General features: G+C 41.3%; 2 protein-coding genes across 2 annotated transcripts in view; one reads left to right on the top strand and one right to left on the bottom strand.

Moving 5' to 3' along the window:
- The window catches only part of map2 (microtubule-associated protein 2), a 45,798-nt gene extending 38,465 nt beyond the window's left edge, over positions 1 to 7,333 (top strand). The window contains exons 15-18 of the mRNA XM_073473828.1: positions 383 to 475; positions 3,101 to 3,182; positions 6,344 to 6,456; positions 7,112 to 7,333. Of these exons, the coding sequence (XP_073329929.1) occupies positions 383 to 475; positions 3,101 to 3,182; positions 6,344 to 6,456; positions 7,112 to 7,333 (510 nt within the window). The remainder of the gene's footprint in view (positions 1 to 382; positions 476 to 3,100; positions 3,183 to 6,343; positions 6,457 to 7,111) is intronic.
- A 3,145-nt stretch (positions 7,334 to 10,478) lies between these two features.
- myl1 (myosin, light chain 1, alkali; skeletal, fast) lies at positions 10,479 to 16,832 on the bottom strand. Its single transcript, XM_073474034.1, has 6 exons — positions 16,615 to 16,832; positions 15,799 to 15,826; positions 13,572 to 13,715; positions 12,289 to 12,462; positions 12,103 to 12,180; positions 10,479 to 11,024 (listed from the first exon to the last, which is right to left on the bottom strand). Exons 1-6 carry the CDS (start codon positions 16,735 to 16,737, stop codon positions 10,996 to 10,998), a joined length of 576 nt encoding a protein of 191 aa, XP_073330135.1. The 5' UTR covers positions 16,738 to 16,832; the 3' UTR covers positions 10,479 to 10,995.
- Between the last annotated feature and the right edge of the window lie 4,087 nt (positions 16,833 to 20,919).

The raw sequence follows: 20,919 nt of genomic DNA, 5'->3' as shown, positions 1-20,919 counted from the left end.
GAGATCTGGCTTCAACTGGAAACATTTGTCGCAGGTAATCCATTGCTTTTAAAGTTCTCGATGAGTAAAACATTTGGGGGCGTAGCCAAAACCTAAGGCCAGCTTTGTAGATGAGCCAGGCTGACACAAAGGGTCACAGCTCATGCTGGGAGACATGCAGTGAGATGAATCTGTCTTGCCTGTTAGCCAGAAGTCCACTGGATGATGTTTGTCCAGAGCAGCAAGGGAACCACCAGGTCAAATATCACGGTCTACATCACAGTCAAACAAACTCGCACGTCTAGGATTGAGTATTTAAACAAGCTGTTTTAGAGAAAATGAAGTGCCATGCCAGAAAAGCCTGAGCCTTCTCCCACCTCATTCCTCACCTCCGCCCCTGCAGGTTCTCATCCCCAGTGTTAAGCTGGACTATAGCCATGTTCAGTCTAGGTGTGGGTCCTTGGACAGGCGGGGCTACTCGGCAGGAGGTGGAAACGTGAGTCCTGTGCCGCATCTCCATTGTCTCAGTGTTCATGTCTCTGTCGTGTTGTGTTCTTTCTGTGTGTTTTCTTCACCCTGCTTTACAACTTCCCAGATTATCATTACGTCACTCACTCATTAAGACAGCAGTTCTCTTTACCTGACTGCTCTTCATACACGAGATTCTCCAGCAGTGGTTTGTGTCCTGCGAGGAATTTTTAATACTAAAGGCTGAATATTTCCTCCTCCAGTGCGTTATAACATTCAAGACAGGAGCTGTATTTTTGGCATCTTTTTTAGGCTTGATAATTGTTTTTTCTTCGCCTGTGTGTCTTCAGTTAGTAGAGAAGAGGCACATTAGAAGAAGTGTCACTGGTAATCCAGCAGTGCTCTGTAATTTAACTGTCAAGATTAACTGCATTTTGCAGAATCTACGTCATTGCTCCCATGTTCTGTGGTATTTAATTTTGCTGTTACTGGTGGAGGCTTAAAGGTTTAAAAGAATATCAAAAACAAGAAGCAAGAAAGTAGACAATACAAATGCATATAAAAAGACTGTTTCTTCCACAACAGGCACTGCAGTACGCTGCTTGATTAACTCCAATTACATACATCTGATGGTGGTGGGTACAGTGTGTGCTCCATCTGATTAGAGTAATGCACATTAGCAGAGCAGTTATGCAAACCTGATGGTTACAAAAAGGACAATTAAAACTTCTCTCTTCACTTTAAATCACTTCCCTAGTAAGTGTCTCATAACTCTGGGTGACTTGGGAAACGGAGACTAGATCATCTTCCTTCCAAGAGATTGAAAAAAAAACTAAGCTATGGCTGGGATAAACAATATCATGGGATACATCAAATTCTTCGATTTTTATATAAATGTGTTGGTTTAAGTTTGTTGTTGTGTGACTAAAAACAAGAATTAGCCATTTCTACAAAATAAACTGTTTATCCAGTCATATAAAAAAACAAAAATTGCATAGTTCCCAGTTTTGCAGGAGTAGCATTATTTCCTTAAGTCAAGTGGTTAGTTTTACCAATAAAAACAAAACAACACGGGGGCAACCATTTCCACCTCAAACTCAATAGTGTATGTTAGGATAATCACAGAAACTAAAGATTGCTCTGTGACTGGGGGGTTAAGTCACTAATGCACCCAATGATAATGTAAAAAAAAGAATATTTCACCTCCACTCTCATGTTTGTTGTACTTTTTGCTTTGATGAACAAATAATGATAATAATAATAATCTTTATTTAAATAGAACACAGAAAAGCTGGAAATAACTAATTATCAGACTACGCCATTAATTAGTATTTAAGATCTAGCTGCTCTTATTGGAACTGATGGGGTGCAGCTAAAGGACATTTTAAAGTTTTGGAATATAAGATAAAATATTCTTAATTATCCTCTTAGGGAAATTTTTCTTGAGCAGTAGTGCTGCATCCAGCGACAATATGTCACTGACAAGACTACAGTGGTATCCAAAACACCCCAAATAATAAGTTACATAGACTAAAATAAACGCATGTAAATATTGCACATGCCCTGAATGTTGATAATAGGAATAAGTATTTAAAAAACGAGGTAGTAATAAAAAAAAAAAGGCCAATACTTTTTAAATATGCTCTTGATATACCTGAGTGGACCTCTCTCCGATTGTCAGTGTGTAGAGCCAAAACTAATACCAGAAAAGAAGAAGATCTTTATCACCACAAGGATGAAAAGGACGGCAAAAGGACGGCTCGTCTCTCCAGCACTGTACAGTTGGTACAGTGCTGGAGAGACGAGCCGTCCTGCAGCCTGACGTTCACCCACGCTGACACAAACCACATCTCACCTCTGTCTATTCACTCACGCTGTATATCTGTGATAGTTTTGTGCATGTGAAAGGGACTCCTGGCAGATGAGCAGGCTAAGTTGGTGCATACTTTGTGCTCATGGTGTTGTGGTTCGTAATGTGGCTCACGACCTGCGTTGTTCGTCATCGTCTCACTTTTCCTGTTGTTTTTTTTTTTTTTTGTCCCTCTGAGGCCTTGTAAGAAATCAAAAGAGAAAAATGAACACCAAATCATTGGTCACAAAAGACACATCAGCTAAATCAGTGACCTGGCAAAGTAACTGCTGACCACAGGCGTGTCCCTGTGATTCATCTCAGGACGTCGTGTATCTCCTCTTCCTCACTGTGCTGTGTCTAAAGCTTTATAGCTCCGCTCTGTTCGCCGCCTCATCTGTTCACTCCTTAAATATTTCTCTGTGGTGTTCCCTTCAGATCCCCGGGGTGTGTCACATAACCACATATCCTTATCGCCTCTCCGCCTGTGGCCACTTCCTACTGTGCATTCCTACTTCGCTGTCTCACACTGAATTCTCACTGTTGTGATGCATATTTGACAGGTTTTCTGAATGTGCCAAAACACTTTTAGCACATAGAGACACAGTTACATCATATGTCATTTTCTTCAAAACAGCAGCTACAGTTTAGCACAGATCAGACATACTATGTCATTTTCTACCTTTTTTTGAAATAGGGAAGATACTATTTGGATCTTCTGTCTGAGGATCAGCAGGAGTTTTTTTTACCTCTTGGTGAACTGTGAGCTCTGACCTTGTCTTCTCCTGACTTTGCTTCTTCCAGGTGCTGATACAGAACAAGAAGATCGACTTGAGCCACGTGACCTCCAAGTGTGGCTCTTTAGACAACATCCATCATAGGCCAGGTAACAGTCAGCCTGGACTCGTTCAGGGGGAATTTAAAGGGAAAAGAGGTTATAGAGAAACATGCTACCAGCAGATCTCTAACCCTCATTAGATGGATGGATGGAGTAAAGCCTCTTGGATGAGAGGTGAAAAGTCTTCAAGAAACTGAAACAAGCACGATACAGCACCTAGATTAACCAATAGATATCAACATGAAATTTCTCCAGGTGATAACTTACATTAAGGCAATTATTTTTGGGTTTTTTTTTATATAAATTTTATGTTTTATCATGCAAATAAGAAATCTGAATCTACCATGCATTCATTTGCGAAATTCTCTTTCCCTCTTTTACACTTTCCACTAGTCTTAAAGACATTTTATGGAAGCAAAATAGGCAAAAATCTCAAATCGGTCAGTGCATGAAAAACAATGTTTTCACCTGTAGTGTGAGCCTGAAAGCTACAAGTAGTAGCAGTAGCTCACAAGTCGTTCCTTGCAAACAGAAATTTAAAGAATGCCCATGGATCAGATGTCGTTACCCACATACAGATCCCATGTTAACGTCAGGTAAGGTGTTCGCAGACGTGTGTGACAGCAAGCCATGAAATTTAATGCACTGCTGCTGTTTGTAAACTGGCAACCAAGTACAATCTAATTTAAATAATAAATGTAATTTCCAGTGTATATTTAACTCCTGATAACAGTCTAGTCAGATGAAGCTCCAGCACTGATCTGTGGAAGCGTGCAGTGAACATTCAGATTGACAGCTCGATGGATCCGTCCGCAGGCAGCCGACTGTGGGAGGTGTTGTGATTCCTGGTGGCCTTGTTGTGTTCTGAGCGTGTGAGTGTGGAGCAGGATGTCGATGAATTGCTGATGAACGGTATTAGGTCACATCTGGAGAGTTATATATCCAATTTGAATTTTTTTTGGTCAAATCACCCACTGTGAAACTAAAACAAAAAAAAAAGACTTTTAATGACTTGTTCAGAAAAAGATCTACTCCATGAGTGTTTTAGTCAAGACCACCTAAACCGAGGTGTCATGAGCGAGACCAGAGACAAGACAAGGCATGAGGGGTTGAGAACAAGTCAAGGCAAAGATCAAGGCACGGTGTGAGCGAATCAAGACTCAAGAACAGACCAGTCTCTCGCCGCATGACATAAATATTGAGTTCACTAAAAACACTTACAGAAAACGGGTGATTATTGTCTTTCTTTGTATTTATTTAAGGTTTTCTGGGTTATTCTTGTCTTCCCCTAGAAACCATCGAGTACATCATTTTTATTAAACAATTATTTAATACAGTGATATTCCTGTAGTTGTGGTCTTGACCGGTCTAAAATCCCAAGTCCTCATCGTCCGAGATGAGCCAGTTTTGATGATTACACTAAGTAAAGGACATCGTTTTTAGGAAGTTGCAGAAGTTTGATAAAAATTTAGTATCTACATTACATAACAACCAGTGGTATTTGGCAAAATGTATATATATTTTTTTATTATTTGGGTGAATTGGCTAGATGCAGATTTCCCGGACCACTTGCTGTTTTGCTGTGAGGTGTGAAAACCCCTCTCCTCTCCCAGATGGTGTTGTGGTGACTGCTTCAGGTCCTGCAGCTCCATCTGCTGGGCCCTCGCTGTCTGTGCTTCTATTTTATAACCTTCACTAACTGAGGGATGGCTGAGAATACAAACTCTTTCAGTACAGCATTACACATCAGCCTTCCCAACAAGACCAGGTTTTTATAAGAGCATACTTTCCAACCACATAAACTCATTTGTCACCTGTAGACAGCTGCTCCCTCAACCTGATTAGATACACTTTATGGCAAAAAAGTCAGTGGACACCCCCTCTAATTATTAAGTTCAGATGTTTCGGCCACACCTACTGCTAACAGATGCATAAAACCCAGCACATAGCCATGAAATCTCCTGAAAAACATTAAGAATTTAGAGCTCAGTGTCTTTTGAGTGTGGCACTGTCATAGGATGCCGCCGTCGCCACAAGTCGGTTCATCAAATCTCTGCACCACACAGTCTTCCCTAGTCAAATCTATGTGCTATTATTGAGAAATGGAAGCATCTAGGAGCAACAGCACCTCAGCCATGAAGAGGCAGACCATGCAACAAGTGCTAAAAATGAACTGCCTCTGGAAGCAACATCAGCCCACAAATTGTGCATCTGGAGCTTCATGAATTGGGCTTCCATGGCTGAGCAGCTGCTCACAAGCCTCACATCACCATACGCAATGCCAAGTGTCTGCTGGGATGGTGTAAAGCAAGCCACAACTGGATATTGGAGCAGTGGAAACATGTTCTTTGGAGTGATGAACCACATTTCACCATCTGGCAGTCTGAACGCTACCTGCCAGAGCGATAGTGTCTGGTAAATGGAGGATAATAGTTTGGGGCTGTTTTCTCAGGGTTTGGATGAGGCCTCTTAGCTCCAGTGAAGGTTTTCTGAATGCCACAGAAAATGAACACATTTCAGCCAGTTTGGTGCTTCCGTGTTTGTGCCAACAGTTAGGTGATGGCCCTTGGCTGTTCCAGCATGACTGTGCACAAAGTGAGATCCATTGTTTGATGAGTTTGGTGTGGAGGAATGCATTTGACCCTTTTCACGGCAGACATTTTGGCTTGTCAAAGCGGGAAAAGCACCGGTGTGACCAATAACATAAACAATGGCTCCATTCCATTAAGTGCCCCAGTAAGCCATGTCAGGGAGTGAGCATACACAACACCAGAGCCCTGGAACCAGCTCAACAAAATGGAATGAAGCCATCATTAATGTAAGAAATTCCACCCAAGATATTTCCTGCGTTGACAAGTCAAAATGTCTGCAGCGAAATGGGTCTATTGGCATTCACAGAGACCTGACCTCAACTCAGCTTAACATTGCGGGGAGTAATTAGAATGATTCTGAGCCAGGCCTCCGTGTCCAACATCAGTGTCTGACCTCACAAATGCTTTTTGGCTAAATGGGCACAAACTCCCACAGATATGCTCCAAAATCTTCTGGGAGGTTGTAGCCATAAAAGGGGGTCCAACGCCATATTAATGCTCTATGTTTTAGGGTGTGATGGTCAGGTGTCCACTGACTTTTGGCCATATAGTGTACCTCATGTCTCAACACGCTGTACACCTTCTACACTTCTCTTACACTGACTTTTTTTTCTCCAGGCGGCGGTCACGTGCGTATAGAGACTGTGAAGTTGGACTTCAAAGACAAGGCCCAAGCCAAGGTGGGTTCCCTGGATAATGCTCATCACACTCCTGGTGGAGGCAACTTCATGGTGAGTGTCAGCTCCATGCTCCCAATCCATGATTTAAAGGAAAACAAAAGTTTTTGAAAAATTGTCTTACTAGAAAATTTCGACACAAGCTTACTAGTAAATTTAGATTTAAGCTCTCATAGACTCTCTTTGCTTCTTTTGTGAGTGTGATTTCGTATCCAAGTCATACTGTGCAGACTTCTAAGTTGCCTTAATTTGTTAATTTTAATGTGAAGAGGATGTAGACAGTGAACATAACTGTAATCATAGAAGGTAGATGCATAGTCTGTTATATAGTGCTGGAGGGTAAAACAGGTAATGTTTAAATAAAATTGGATCAAGTTTACATCTAATATATATAAAAAATGTGTTTAACAAGCCAATCTTCCAAAAACTTGTTGTATTCCTTTATCCGCCAGTGAAGGTAAAGGTATAGTATACACCAGGATCAATAACTAATGTAGAGTTGAAACACCCTGAGTTGTGCACACAGGACAAAGTACAGTGAGTACAGTTCTTAAGAGTTCCCTAAACTTTAGTAATCTTCCATTTGCACTAGTTGTAGAGCTGACTCACAATGATTCATAAAAATATTTTCCTTCTACATGATATGAAAATGATCTATTTCTTCCTCCCCATCCACATCTCACGTCATCACTCCACCTGCCTCTGCTAGATCGAGACCCACAGGCTGGCGTTCCGCGACAACGCCAAGGCGCGAGTGGACCACGGAGCCGACATCATCGTCCAGTCTCCCGGCCTGTCAGGCTCGGTGTCTCCCCAGCGCCACCGGGACAGCCACCTATCATCCTCCGGCAGTCTCAACATGATGGATTCACCACAGTTAGCCACCCTGGCGGAGGACGTCACTGCAGCTCTGGCCAAGCAGGGCTTGTGAACACTGGGTCTCTGGATTCCTGCTCCGCACCTGAGGCATCCTCGCCCTGATCCCTTTGAACTTCTCTGCCCACTTCTGCCACCCTGAGGCCAACCTCAGATAAACCACAGCCTCTTAACATCTCCTCTTCAAGACCCATCATTCAACTCTTAAGTAGAGACTCGAATTAGGAGCTACTGTACGGTTCTCTTTATTTCCTGTCTATTTTAAATCCAAGTATGTGCTATTTCTTATTCATTTCGTTGGCCTCTCTCTTTTTGAATGATGTTGCATAGAATAGTTCAATCTGAGCACTGGTCCTAGATTAAGTGGTTTACACAAAGTAGAGACCAGGTATTGGCTTGACTGGTCCTGGATCAGTGTTCTGAAGAAGCTGCAGCCTTTTTTCTACATTAAATAAGAAGTAATGCGGCCAGCGCACCACGCAGCACGTGTTGTTCTTGCTCAGTAAAAAGTGCATGGACGCCAAACCCCCTAACGAACCAAGCATCCTTACTGCAAGTCATTCTTGTCATCCAATATATAATATATTTAACAAATATATATAGAAACATGTATAAAAATACAAGTTCTTTGCCATCTACATGTCCTGAAAACATTTTAAAAGGAAGTGACAATATGGCTATAAAATATACCTGTAAAATTGCATTACTGCAAGAACTAGGTCATGTTATGACAAGCATGTATTGATTCTAATATTAAAAGAGGCTATTTTGTAATCTAAAAAAAGGATTTTAGTAAGTTATTTCCTCAATTATTGGATAAAGATAAAACAAGTTCATGTTTTGTAGTTATTAGTTGTTTACAGTGTAATGCTTGGTGACATTGTCAGACAGCTGAATCGGTGTTGCTAAGGAATGCATCTCAGTCCTGTTGAAGAGCATCATACACTTGTACCTGCTCAGTAGTTCAATATAGACGCCTGTTTATACATTAAAACAGTATTAAACACCGGAGCTCACTCGACGAACCTCCATCCATGAAGGACACAAGTATCTTGTCTTTACAGCTGCAGATATTCAGCTCACATGAATGAACAGTACAGACACTTCCTCCTCTAACGCAGGCTGATGTTGCGCTCGTCAGGACTGTATGTTGTGTTGAACCACCGAGGAAGACGCTTCGAACGCGACCTGAGATTGAGCAGAAGATGCAGCTACTCTGAAATCTGTCTGTGTGTGCGTTTGGTGCAGATCCCATGCCGTTTTACGACGTATGCTACCGTATCTGGATGTTTTGTTGCAATATGTGGGAGAAGAACGTGGACTAAAAAAAAAAAAATATTTTGAAAAAAATCCATTAAAAAGACAATTCATAAAGCAAAAAAGAAAAACGGCCGAGGGGAACTCGGATCCTGTTACATCTGTTAGGAAAACAAGTGTTTGGGTGATCTAGTTTCTTTTTTCAGACACCATTTGTGGTATATCCTGCCTCCTGCCTAATTACTGCCCTCACCTGCGACTGTTTGTTTGCTTCTGTGTTTTTTCTGCATACCCCATCTCCGTGTGCCCCCTTCCCACCTCCCGCTCCACCCTACAGCAACTGTAAATGTATTTAAAAGGTCAAGTAGATGTACGCAGTTTTTCTCTTGTTGATATGACACCAATTACAATAATTAATGACAATAAAAAGGACAAAAAGTGATACCTGAGTACTGTCTTCTATTCACATAACAAGACATATTGTGCAGTTAGAGGTCCAGTTTGCAGGATTTGGTGGCTTCTAGCGGTAAAATTAAGATAACGACTGTAGATATAAAAGTTTCGTTCTACGGTGACAAAAACAGTAGTCAGGTGATTATTTTTTACTTTCTATATGAAAATTAGATGATAAGATTGATACCACTCTCATGTTTGTACTGTAAATGTGAAGCTACAGCATACAAGGTGATTAGCTTAGCTTAGCTCAGTGATGGAATGTAACTAAGTACATTTACTCAAGTGCTGTACTTAAGCACAATTTTGAGGTACTTGTATTTTACTTGAGCATTTCCTTTTTCTGCTTCTTTATACTTCCACTCCCCTACATTTTGGAGGCAAATATTGTACTTTTTTACTCGCTACATTAATTTTATAAAGTTAGTTAATAGTTACTTTTCAGATTACATGTTGCATCAGCGCCAAATGAGTGCATTTTTAAATAAACTTATTTGATCAACAATAAACAGTGATTCCAATAATCCGGAAGATGCTAAATATCGGATTTGAATCGATCGACTTATAGTATAAAGTATATGCATACATGTAAATATACAGTATGTATAACTTACTTATGCTTGACTTATACTCAAGTACTATTCGTATGAGTGACTTTCACTTTTACCAAAGTCCTACAGTATTTTAAAACAATATCTTTACTTTTGCTCAAGTATGAATTCTGGGTACTTTTTATCACTGCTCCTAAAGCTCAGTGATTAACACAGTTTATACCATGATCTGGGTAAATACTCGATTGTGTTTGGCTGCAGGGTGTAACTGACCCCTATGGAGCTACTTCCAGCATCTGTTCACCGCTCTAAATTAATGTGCTACAGCCAAAATGAGAGCCACTGGCGTAAGCTGGCTGCAGACACCTCAAAGTCAGATGTAAATTAAATGGCACAGGATGGCGCCTGTAACACATTACTTCAGCCGACTTTGGCTACATATGGCCAATTTTTTATTGTGATCTTGATGGGGACAGTGACAAGGCTGGTTAGCTAGCTTGTCTTGTTGTCACATGCATGCCGTCAAATTATATTTAGTTAGGTTGGGTTAGTTGGGTTCTATGAGCTGAGCGGACTAGTTTATCTCCAGTTGCTAAGTCGTATCTAAGGTTCGTCCTATTTACTGGTGGTAATGATTTTTTTCAGCTATTAGTCAAAACCTCAGGTGTTGCCAGAGATGTGGGATTATGGCTTGTGAAAAACTTTAGACTTTGATCGCATAACACATGAAAATTTAAATATATACTTATGTCACTGTTTAACCTACAAAAACAGGGAAATGACGGAGCGTGGTGTCAATGTTTTCATCTGACTCTTGGCAGGAAAGCCAAAGAGCATATTTCCCAAAATGTCAAACTATTTGTTACACATGCATCTGGCTGAATTATGTATGCAAATGATCTGCATCAAACAAATAGAGTCAAAAATGTGGAAGTAAAATGGGAGTTTGTGAAAAGTTTATTGTGAAATGCCAGAGGATACAATAAGTTAAGACCTAGGGATGGGTTTGGGCGAGGAGTGGATTCATTTTGATGGCCAGTCCTGGTCAAAACCAGTCACTTCACTGGCAGATAGAGAGCTAGCCAGACAGTAAGTGACAGGAGGGGATGGTCATGAATATCCCACGGTCCCCTCCATCACTGTTCCACTGTGAAAACAAGTGACGACAAAAAAAAAAAAAAAACATTTAGAGGGAAACTTGGATGGCGATGAAGAGACATCTTGTGGGAAATCGGCTCGGCTTTCCGTAGAGCAGGAGGAAGAGGAGGAGAGGGGGAAGAAAAGCACCAGTTGGACAAAAAAAAAGTGTAGAACAAAACAAAAGGATTCAGGAAATGACATCTCATAGTCCTTTGTTCCCCCTGCTTCCTCAGGTGGTACAGGAAACAGTGAGTGGATGTCGCGACACCATGGGGTCTGCACTTATACGATGCTCACCACCGCAGTGGCAGGGTCCTTAAACAGACATGATGTGCTTGACAAAGGCTGCAGATGAAGACCAGGAGCGGCAGACAGGGTGGAGAGAAGAGAGGGGAGATGAGTGAGTGAGGAGAGGAATGTGTACGAACTTTACTTTTAGCATAACACAGATGAGATATTGACTATAACACAAGAAAACAGGTTTAGTCAGGTTTACAAAATTCTTATATATACATTCTATATATACTTTAATGGGAAATCTTATCAAAGGTGAAAATTGACAACTCATTTTCTGGGTTATGTGAGCATTTAGAGGGGCACTCAAAAGATTTAGCCAAAGAAGACATACAGCTTCAATAGTTAAATTTGGTGGAGTGCAACTTTAAAATGATCTAAAGCTAATAGTGAAAAATGAATTGATAAAAGGGACCCCTTTCTATCATTAAGTAAACTGGCAACCCATGACGAGGTGACACATTTTACAGATATTTTACATTATTGTCATTGACTAACAATAACAGTACAGAACAACTGACCAACTGAACAATTAACCCAAATATTGAACTCAATAACAGCAGGAAGTCTGTGTGAAAGGAGCAGTTCAGATGAATTTTGAGCAGAGTATTATGTATTATATGTATTTTTAACAATCATGTATACCTTATAAGCTTCTTTCTTCACAAATTTAGTGTAGTACTTTACCTTACGCTTGGCCAGTTTTCTATTAGCTCAGTTTTAATTGCATACTCTACATTACTAATGCAGGACGAGGCTGTTTAGCAGAGTGAAGGCTCTGTAAAAATAGCTTGTCTTCACATGTCCTCACAGAAATGAATGAAATGCTGAGGTTTGTTTTACTTATTTCAAAATATTTCGGAATATATTTATTTATAAAAATATATCGATAATATTAAGTTTTCTTACGCCCCTTATAATTCAAAAGCATTTTACCCAGTGCGGCTTTGGCGACCCCTAGTGGGAGTCCAAACCCCCTGAGTGGGAATCAGTGTTTAATAATACACAACCAGTGTGGAATCTAAAAGACTGTTAAAATATAAAAAGTACATTACAACCTATAGAGCCCTTAATGTTCTATATTGTTCTTAACATTTATTATTGTTCTTGATATCATATTGTTTCTCACCCTCGTAGTTGACACAGCCGTTCTCGTCCTCCTGTCCTGCCATGAGAGCATCAATCTCAGCCTCAGTCATCTTCTCTCCTGTAGGGGGAGGCAGAGGATGACAGGTATGAATACACACACACACACACACACTATACGCACACCAACATACACAGAAAGACACACAAGCGCCCCGACATGACTCACCCAGTGTTGACAGAACGATACGCAGCTCAGCGCCCATCACTGTGCCGTTGCCCTCCTTGTCGAAGACGCGCAGACCCTCAACGTAGTCCTCAAATCCGGCCTTGTTTGGGCTGTTGATGATGGTCTGGAGCATGGGCAGGAAACCATCGAAATCTACTCTCTTGCTGTTCATGTCTGCGTTGAAGAAAGCAGAGATGACAGTCATCTACGTGCAGAGGTGGACAAGCCAGGCAGGTTTTGAGACAACAGCTGCCACATGGACACATTTTCAGTAGACAGTATAAATGCTTAGTTTCTTTCTGTATTTTCCGTGTATTTGGTACGACTTGCTACAGTCTTGACTGTGCAGAGTGAGGTACAGCTGTGGTTCTTTCAGTAATCATTACACATCATGGGGCTGTTTTGGTTTTTAGGATATAGAGATTTGCAGCTGCATCGTCGGCTGTCTGCACAGTCCAGATGAGAGGCACGCATCAAAAGTATCTAACAAAATCATACAGTATAAGGACCACCAGACCAATTCATGACTTAAAGATAAGCATTGTTTCACTGATCTCTGAGGGTGCAAAGATTCGAGATTTGTTGACCTCACCAAACATCCAAGCAGGGTGTGGATAGTTTGCATTGCATAGTGCAAAGAGCAGTATGACGTACTTCATGGTGTGATGGGGTGAAACAGTGCATTTCTACCACTAACTGGCAGCTCAAATGTGAGATTCAGCCTGTTGACTATGTGCTCAAAACATGTATAGGCTTCGTTTCTGAGACATGTTTGTAATCTGTTCCATAGCACATTTAATGTGCAGACTGATTTGAAAGCAAAGGCAAGCATGTGATTTGATTGAACGTGACTGTTTACAGCCACAAAAGCAGCTATTTTTTAATATCTTCTTCCAAAACTATACCCACTTTAAAGTTGCGACACCATCGAAACAAACATCACCTTCTGCTCTGATTTACTGATCGGTTTTAGCAAGGTTTATTCAAAGTGCTGCTCATAATGCCGCAGGCTACAGATCATGCGGCCATCCATACAAATGTCATTTTATCATTATCATTAACAAAACTAGAGGTAGTACCATGTTTGTCTGGCAGTCTGCAGTAGCCTTTCACTCCCAAGAATAATTAAATAATTTGGGAAAGACTGACATGTTTCTAATTATTTTGAATGGAATGATCACATTTAAATAAAAGAAATAGCACAAAATATCCAAACAACCTATAAAACCTGACCATAATCATACAAATCCTGAACGTAGAACAAACGCTACACATGCTCTTACCGTCAGCGGAGGGGTTTCCCAGCAGTTTTGTCACCTCCTTGTTGGTGGGGTTCTGTCCCAGAGCGCGCATGATGTCAGCGATCTGGTTGTAAGCCACCTTGGCGTCGCCCACCCTGTCGAACAGGCCAAAGGCCTCCCTGTAGTCTGTGGAGAGGAGGGACGAGAGGACATCATCACCTTCATGAAGCCAGTGTCCTCATATTTATCAACTTATTTCCGTTTGTAAACTGTTCAGAAGTGAGTATATGATGTCTGAACGGTATCTTCTTTTTGCTTGAGGGACTTTAAACTATCAAACTGCTGTCGTCCTTTATTGGTTTTATTCTCTTATTTATCTCTGTTTGCTTTACTTTTTTACTGTGACTTTGCCTGTTTTATCGCTTTTACTCCATTTAATTGTAATTACTCACATTGACTTTTTGTGTTTTTACATTTTGTGTTCTGCCTTTTTTGTTTTAACTCTCCTCAGACTCGGCTCGACTGTCGAGTGTTTATTCTGTAATATCGTCTTCCCAAGTTTCCTGCTTTTGCTTGCTTGTCAAAGCACTTTGTAAACTCTGCTTTTAAATGTGCTATATAAATAAATAAGAAGTTTATTATCATATGCAATATGGTAATTCCTTTAGAAAGTGACAGGTCCTGTATAAAGTTAAATAAGTCAGTCTGCAGGGTATTTTTTTATTTGTGTATTGTTAATTACAGCATGGTATTAAAACAATAATTCAAAATAATTTTTCTTATATTTATTATATGTCAGTGCTGCACTAGAGATTGGCTTAGAGCTGAGTTTTATCCACAGTTCAAAATATAACACTGAAGCCAACAGTGGATCCATTTGTATATTTTTGATATTTATGTGCTTTAAAGTGTTTATTTATTTGCCTGAAAATCATGTCCAGTTTTAATAGGCCAATTAAGACCTTTGAACATATAATAATCTACACCGCTGTTACTTCAAAAAAAAGAATATATATCTTTCCATGTCCTACAGCATTTTTCCAACCGTTGGAGACGGTTGTTAGCTTGTCAGCAGAGGTAGCTGGGGCTGTTGGAACACCTGCCAGCAGGTGGAGGCAGCTCCTCTACAACCTGTCAGCAGAAACGTATAACAAGGGCAAGATGTCTCTATAGGTTAGGGTATTTTGGGCTGAATGGACCGACTCCTGTCGAGCTCCGTCACCCTTCGTACTATTTCCATCTCAGCTGTCTCCCTTCTCTCTCTCTCTCTCTGAACCCTTTTAAAAGACCACCTTGGAATTGATAAACATAGCTGAGAATATGAGCCCCCTCCTTTTAAAGGCAAGGCCCTCTGTGGGCGAGCGGAGTAAAAGTAGGGAATGCTGACTGCAGTGTAACGAGCAGCCTGCCAGGAACGGTCTGCTCCGATCCAATCAAGGGTCAGAGGGGAAATTTTTTTTGTTTATATGAAACGCTTGACTATTCTAAAGTATCCTCGTGTAATCCCTGAAATGAGCTGCTAGAAATACTTCCTCTGGAAATACTTTAAAAGTTTGATATCACTGATCTATTTACATGGAGTCACTTTTCAACAACAACAAGCAGCCAACAAACAATCTGCAGTTCATATCAGGACTCAGGGATTGGCTGGATTGATTTGTGACACTCGGGCCTCCACTTAATAAATGAACCTCTTCACATGCAGTTTTATTAATAAGTGATATAATCTGAACGCTTTTTAACCAGAAACAAGATGATTTAGTTACTGTTTTACCTTTTATTCACTACTTTTACTTGCAAAATGTTGCACTGACAACACCTGACAGCCTTGAGACTTAATGTGGACATTTTTCTTATTTTTCTTTTCTTTTTCTTTCAAATATAACCATCAATGCATTTAGCCAACAAACTATTATTTTGTTTGATGTTTTGGATGTTTATGTTGATGTAAAATTCAAGTTTTTATGGTTGTTTCTGTCTTTTTGTTCACTTAAAATGTACGGGACACTCGAATGGCTCCTTCGCTTCCAGACTATCAGGTTTCACAAGACAGAAATGACAGAGGTGACCATTTGTTATATGACCTGTCAGACCCTGCACTATGTCTGTGGCAGGCTGCCATCGATCTCACCTTTAGTATTCCATGTTGTTTTACTCTCTAACTTTAAAGACTCCTGTGAAGTGATAGAGTGAGATTTTCCAGACAGGAGGCCAAAAGATATTATATTTTGGGAAAAGAGTTTCATGGACTGTTTGGAGGTGTACTTACCATCAATCTGGTCTGCGCTGAACTCGATCTAGAAGCCAATACAAAGCAGCCATATTAATACATAACATTTTCACATGGCATCTTATCATCAACACAACCACTTTGATTGCTGGAGGCCAGAATAACCAGGCATCTCCACTCAATCAGGACTAATTAATCAGGTCTGCACAGGGATTAAACTTTGTCTCTTTGCCAAAATTAGCTTCACATGGTGGCACCCGATCTGTGGAGGTCCATCTTTAGCTACATTAACATGTCCACATTTGGTGTCACCCTGCATTGCCATCACACATTAGTCGACGCTGTGTTAGTCCAATCCAGAGAACAGGGGGGCGTGGTCTGAACCATGGTGAGCTATCCATGGTTCTAGTCATCCTCTGTGCAGCTCTGAGTGTGATCATTCAAACCTGCAGCTGCTGCTCTCATTTACTCATTATTACTATACTGTGCTGCATCCACTCATATAAACCTGTGTGTGCTGATTAAGATTTGCATTAAAACAAAGTCCCAGTTTAATCAGACTTTGTCCAAAAAACACCAACAACACAACCTTCATTCTAGATCTGATGCATGCGCCATTAGGCTGCATTTGCACTGTAAACACATTGACACCTTTGATCAAAGCAGTCCTCTGTTATTCTCATGTTGTTCCTCCTTCAAATGCCCGAAATTTAAAAAAAAAAAAGAAGAAAAACACTCCTCAAGGAGTCCTCTAAAAAGAACCACTAACAGTCAAATCCCAGCTCCTCCTGAGCAGCCATCATCCTATCTCCATCCCTCCCCACAGCAGAGCTCATGCGTTCACGGTCATTGTACCTTGACTGCGGACAGGTCGACGGCGGGAGCGGCAGGAGCAGGGGCAGGCTCGGGTGCGGGTGCTGGTGCAGGTGCAGGTTCGGCCTTCTTGGCGGGAGCCTTAACGTCCTTCTTGGGTGCCATCTCAGCTGATAGTAGAACTACTTAGACCCTGAAACACAGACAATTCCCGGTTTGGGTGACAACACAAGGAGTGTAGAACAGAGTGGAGGGGACTCGGAGCAAGAAATCACCGCTTGGGCGTATATATATGAGGCTATTTTTCCTCTTGACCCCCGTCAACGCTGTCCCCGTGTGAGGATTGGATAGCGGATGGGAGGGGGGGTGTGTGTGTGGAGGGGTCCTCTCTAAACATGGAATATGGAGTTGCGCCAGGTGGTGTTTATTTAGGTCGTATATCGATAATCAAAAACGAAAACATTGGAAACCATGTCGAGGGTTACCTGGGGCCGAGTACGCGACTTCCTGTTCTGAAGTGAACGGGTCCACTTTTACGCACAGCGTTGCGCGCCATTACGCACAACCTGGAGTCATCTGTGGAACATTCTCGACCACTTGTGGATCGTGTTAGTGTTTTAGGATTTAGAAGGCACGTCATTTTTGTTACCTGGTTTGCACATTTTTAATTTCATGTGACAAAAAACAATCTCGCATCTCTAGGAGACAAAAATTGACAAAATTGCGATCCAATGTGGAATTGCATAACATGTTAATTACTCTGGTAAACACCAGGCTCTGTCAGGCAGAAGTTATGTTTCAATGAATGGTCAGAGCTGGAAATAGGGCGTGGAGGGTTTCCCAGAAATGAAAAAGGAGTTCGTAGTCATATGCCCTACGCACAGGAGTATCAGTGAAGATCTGAGATGTACTGTAGTTGAGTGTAAATTAACCTAAATTCTGTTTACTTATCGTCTAGTTTCACGACTTTATCTACCTTTACATCTTCAGGGTCTCATCCTGCCAGCTAACATCGTAATCAGTTTCAACAGGGTGGAGATTATTTTAAAAAATGCTGCCTATCATGATTAGACACTTTTTTTAAAATCCACCATCATCACTGATGATGTGAGAGTAACTCATCTGTAACTGCAGCTCTGCTGAACTCATCAATGGCTCCATCTTTACTGACTGTGTGTACCCAAGCAATGCACTGTGCTTTATTTGAAATACAGCACAGCTCCAAAAACATAATCAGCCTACATGAGGGTGAATTTGGGGTAAATGTGTACGAAATGATGCACAACATATCTAGAATATCTGTAATGGTGCAGCCATAGGAGCATGACATATTTGGAAGAATATTTCACTCAGTATGAGCATCTTACATCCGCTGAAACAAACACATTTAGAAAATATATGTGTGGAAAAGTTTGTGGCAAGAAAGCTGATCAAACTAGTGCAAATTTGTGTTGGAGGAACTGTCAAAGGAGCCAGCTTTAGGTGGTGGACAGGTGGTGGAAGAGGCGTCTTTCAGATCTAATAATGAGCCCCTTGTTTATTTCTAGTCACTGACAATGTGTGTCACAGCACCTGTGTTCAATTTAGGGCTCTTTGTTGGGGGGCCGAGCAGTCCCAAACACTCCAGGGGAGGATGTGACGTAAAAGCAAAGGGAGATGAAGACCTAGAGGCGCTTTCAGCTGCTGATGCCAGTAACCCAGACAAGGCTAAGAGTGCAAACTCTGTCTCCTTAATTCTTGTCTATATCTGTCTCCCATTGCCAGTGGTGCAGCCCTGCCCCCACCGCCTGCGACAGGGCCCGATGACGAAGGAACCGCATAAATTCCTCCACCATCCCCGCCCCCCACTTGCTTTCACTGACCCCATCTCCGCGAGGGCAAGCCAGAGAAAGCCTCAGTCCCTCAGCTGTCATCTGGGCTCACCCCCGGCACCCCACTGCACCTTCTTTGAGTCTGACTTCCCTTCACTCCTTCCCCCTATAGAAACTCTGCCCCAGTCCTTGCACCTGTGCTGCAGTCCACTCTGAGCTCCACTATAGAATCTTAATGGATTCGGCAGCCTGGTGGAGCGGGGCTTTATTAGGACGTGATAGCAGGTCAGCTTGAGAAGACAAGCTCAAGGTTATTAAGCTGTCATGGATGTTTCATTGTGTGAATTATATGTATACAACACTGAGTTGCATGTGACATTTAGGGGATATTTGGGTATCCAAATTGTTTTTTTTGTTTTTTTTTATCAAATGTGAGTTAGTGTGCATGTGTGAGCCGTATTAAAACACAGCCTGCAGTGTTTCTGCTTTTGTCCGGCGTCAATTTGCCAGTTTCCATGACAAACATCAAAAATAGCCTTTCAGAAGTCTGTGTGGTTAACGTTCGCTCCACCAGCTCGAACAAACAGGTTTCTAAATACGTATTAGTGTGCTGTTACTGAGTCCTTCTAAGTATCACATCAGGGAAGATAAATGATCTCCTTCTGAATAAACATGTAACCCTTTACTTATTCATCATCGGCGCCCAGCTCCTCTGAGGTGTGAGGTCAGATCTTATGAAGAGGGGAGGGGTCCTCAGCTGAGCAGTGACACATGCCAGGTGAGATCAATTTCAACGACCACCCTTTGTGACCAATAGTGCCATCCGTGATGGCAGAATGATGAAAGAGGAGAAGGAAACTCAAATCAAAAGTCCCACACAAGTTTGATTTATTAAAACCTTTGTCTTTATGCCAGTCAGACAGACATCTTGGGTTAAAACATGTCCAAAAAAGTACAAATCAAGGAGACAGCATGTAGCCACTTTAATACAGCTGGGGGCATTGTTTTAAATCTTGCATCGCTGGCCTTACTCAAAAAACAAAATACAGCGACAAAGATAGAAGCTTGAGTAATTAAAGGGGCTCTACGTAACGATTTGTAGTAATTTACATGTATTATTCCCTTTTTTTATGTTCATATGTGAGCAGATTGTAACGTGACGTGAAAAATGAGACCTTCCCCGTTTCTCTCTGTTGCCTATACAAGCCTGTGGACGATTAATTCAAGTTGTCCAATGCTGCTGGACTGTGGATTTCTTTGTGAAGGATTTGGATCGGATTGTCAGCGACAGTCCAAAGGATGTGACTTTATGCACGTTCTCAAATACCTCGTCTCAGTGCCTCTCTCCGCTCTGCTAACAGAGAGCAACAGTAGCTGATGTTAGTTTAGAAATGGAGTCCGCAAGCATAATCTAACTGCTGGCTCCCAGCACAACACAGAAGTTCCACAGAGCCCCTTTAACTACAGTACGGCTACACTTTTTTGCCTGTGTGGTTAAAGTTCAGTAAACGCAAGACAAACACCTGTAAAGGAAACATAAAACAAGACTCTACAGCTGTGCTAGCGGCTCTGTTTGGCTGTACTTACCACTTACTGGCCTACAGCAGTTTTCTGAACTAAATGCTTAAGTCAGCATGTTCAGATGCTAAGAAAGACAGCGCTAACACGTTGAAGTTTAGCAAGTATAATGTTTACTGTCACCATCCTAGTTTGGTGTGTCGTGTTCGCATTTGCTTATTAGCACTCAACGCAAAGTACACCTGAGGTCTGATGGGAATGTGATTAATTTTGCAGGTGTTTAGTCATAGATTAAAACATTGGACAGACATTTTACCTGATGATGGTGCCAGATGAACAGTCAGAGGATTACACACGTGATTACAATTCATCCTTAGTTCGACATGAATGTCAACATCAACATGAATATAATTTCATGCTGAAAAAAATTATGAAAAAGAAAAAAATAATTCTGAGTTTCATTAATATTGTAAATATTAAAATTCTGAGTTTGAATTTTTTCTCCAAAACTACACAATGCCCCTTTAAAGTGAAGGTGAAGCTTATATTAATGTGAAGACAGAACAATGCGCGCATTATGCAAGTGGCTAGTTAGCCTGCCGTCTTCCAAGCTCAGACAATACTGAGCTATAAATATCCCAGTTAGGGCAAAGACCATACATGACAACTGTCAGACCTGCTGACTTTTTCTTTTTTTACATGACCTGTGATGCTTATTTTGGCAGTCTGGTCTTCCAGTTGGCCGACTTGTGCACTAAAAGTGTCGTTCTTTGACCCTTTTCTAATTCAACCAGTCATGTATGATTTTACCTTCAGAGAAGTAACTTGTTCAGCAATCGGTACTTGTCACACACTAAGGTTTGAAGTTGATCAGTTTCTTTCTCCCAACACAACCATGATTCAAACATTAGCATTCATTTTATTTGGAGCCAGTGGGATAATTGGGATGTTTAAGCACCAGCAAACAGTAATGAGAAGCAACAACCAGTGGAGTTCAAAATGGAAGAGAACAAAAGGG

The sequence above is a fragment of the Pagrus major genome, chromosome 9 (assembly GCF_040436345.1).
Source record: "Pagrus major chromosome 9, Pma_NU_1.0".
Classification (NCBI taxonomy): Eukaryota; Metazoa; Chordata; class Actinopteri; order Spariformes; family Sparidae; genus Pagrus; species Pagrus major.
This window is presented reverse-complemented; position numbering and strand designations above follow the sequence as displayed.

What these genes read in the sequence shown, in the direction of transcription:
- myl1 (XM_073474034.1), bottom strand. Translation starts at nt 16,737, where the DNA reads ATGGCACCCAAGAAGGACGTTAAGGCTCCCGCCAAGAAGGCCGAACCT. An exon ending in GGGAAACCCCTCCGCTGACG is followed by an intron (nt 12,463 to 13,571) that starts GTAAGAGCATGT and finishes TCTTCAACGCAG; the next exon opens with ACATGAACAGCAAGAGAGTA. An exon ending in TATCGTTCTGTCAACACTGG is followed by an intron (nt 12,181 to 12,288) that starts GTGAGTCATGTC and finishes CTCCCCCTACAG; the next exon opens with GAGAGAAGATGACTGAGGCT.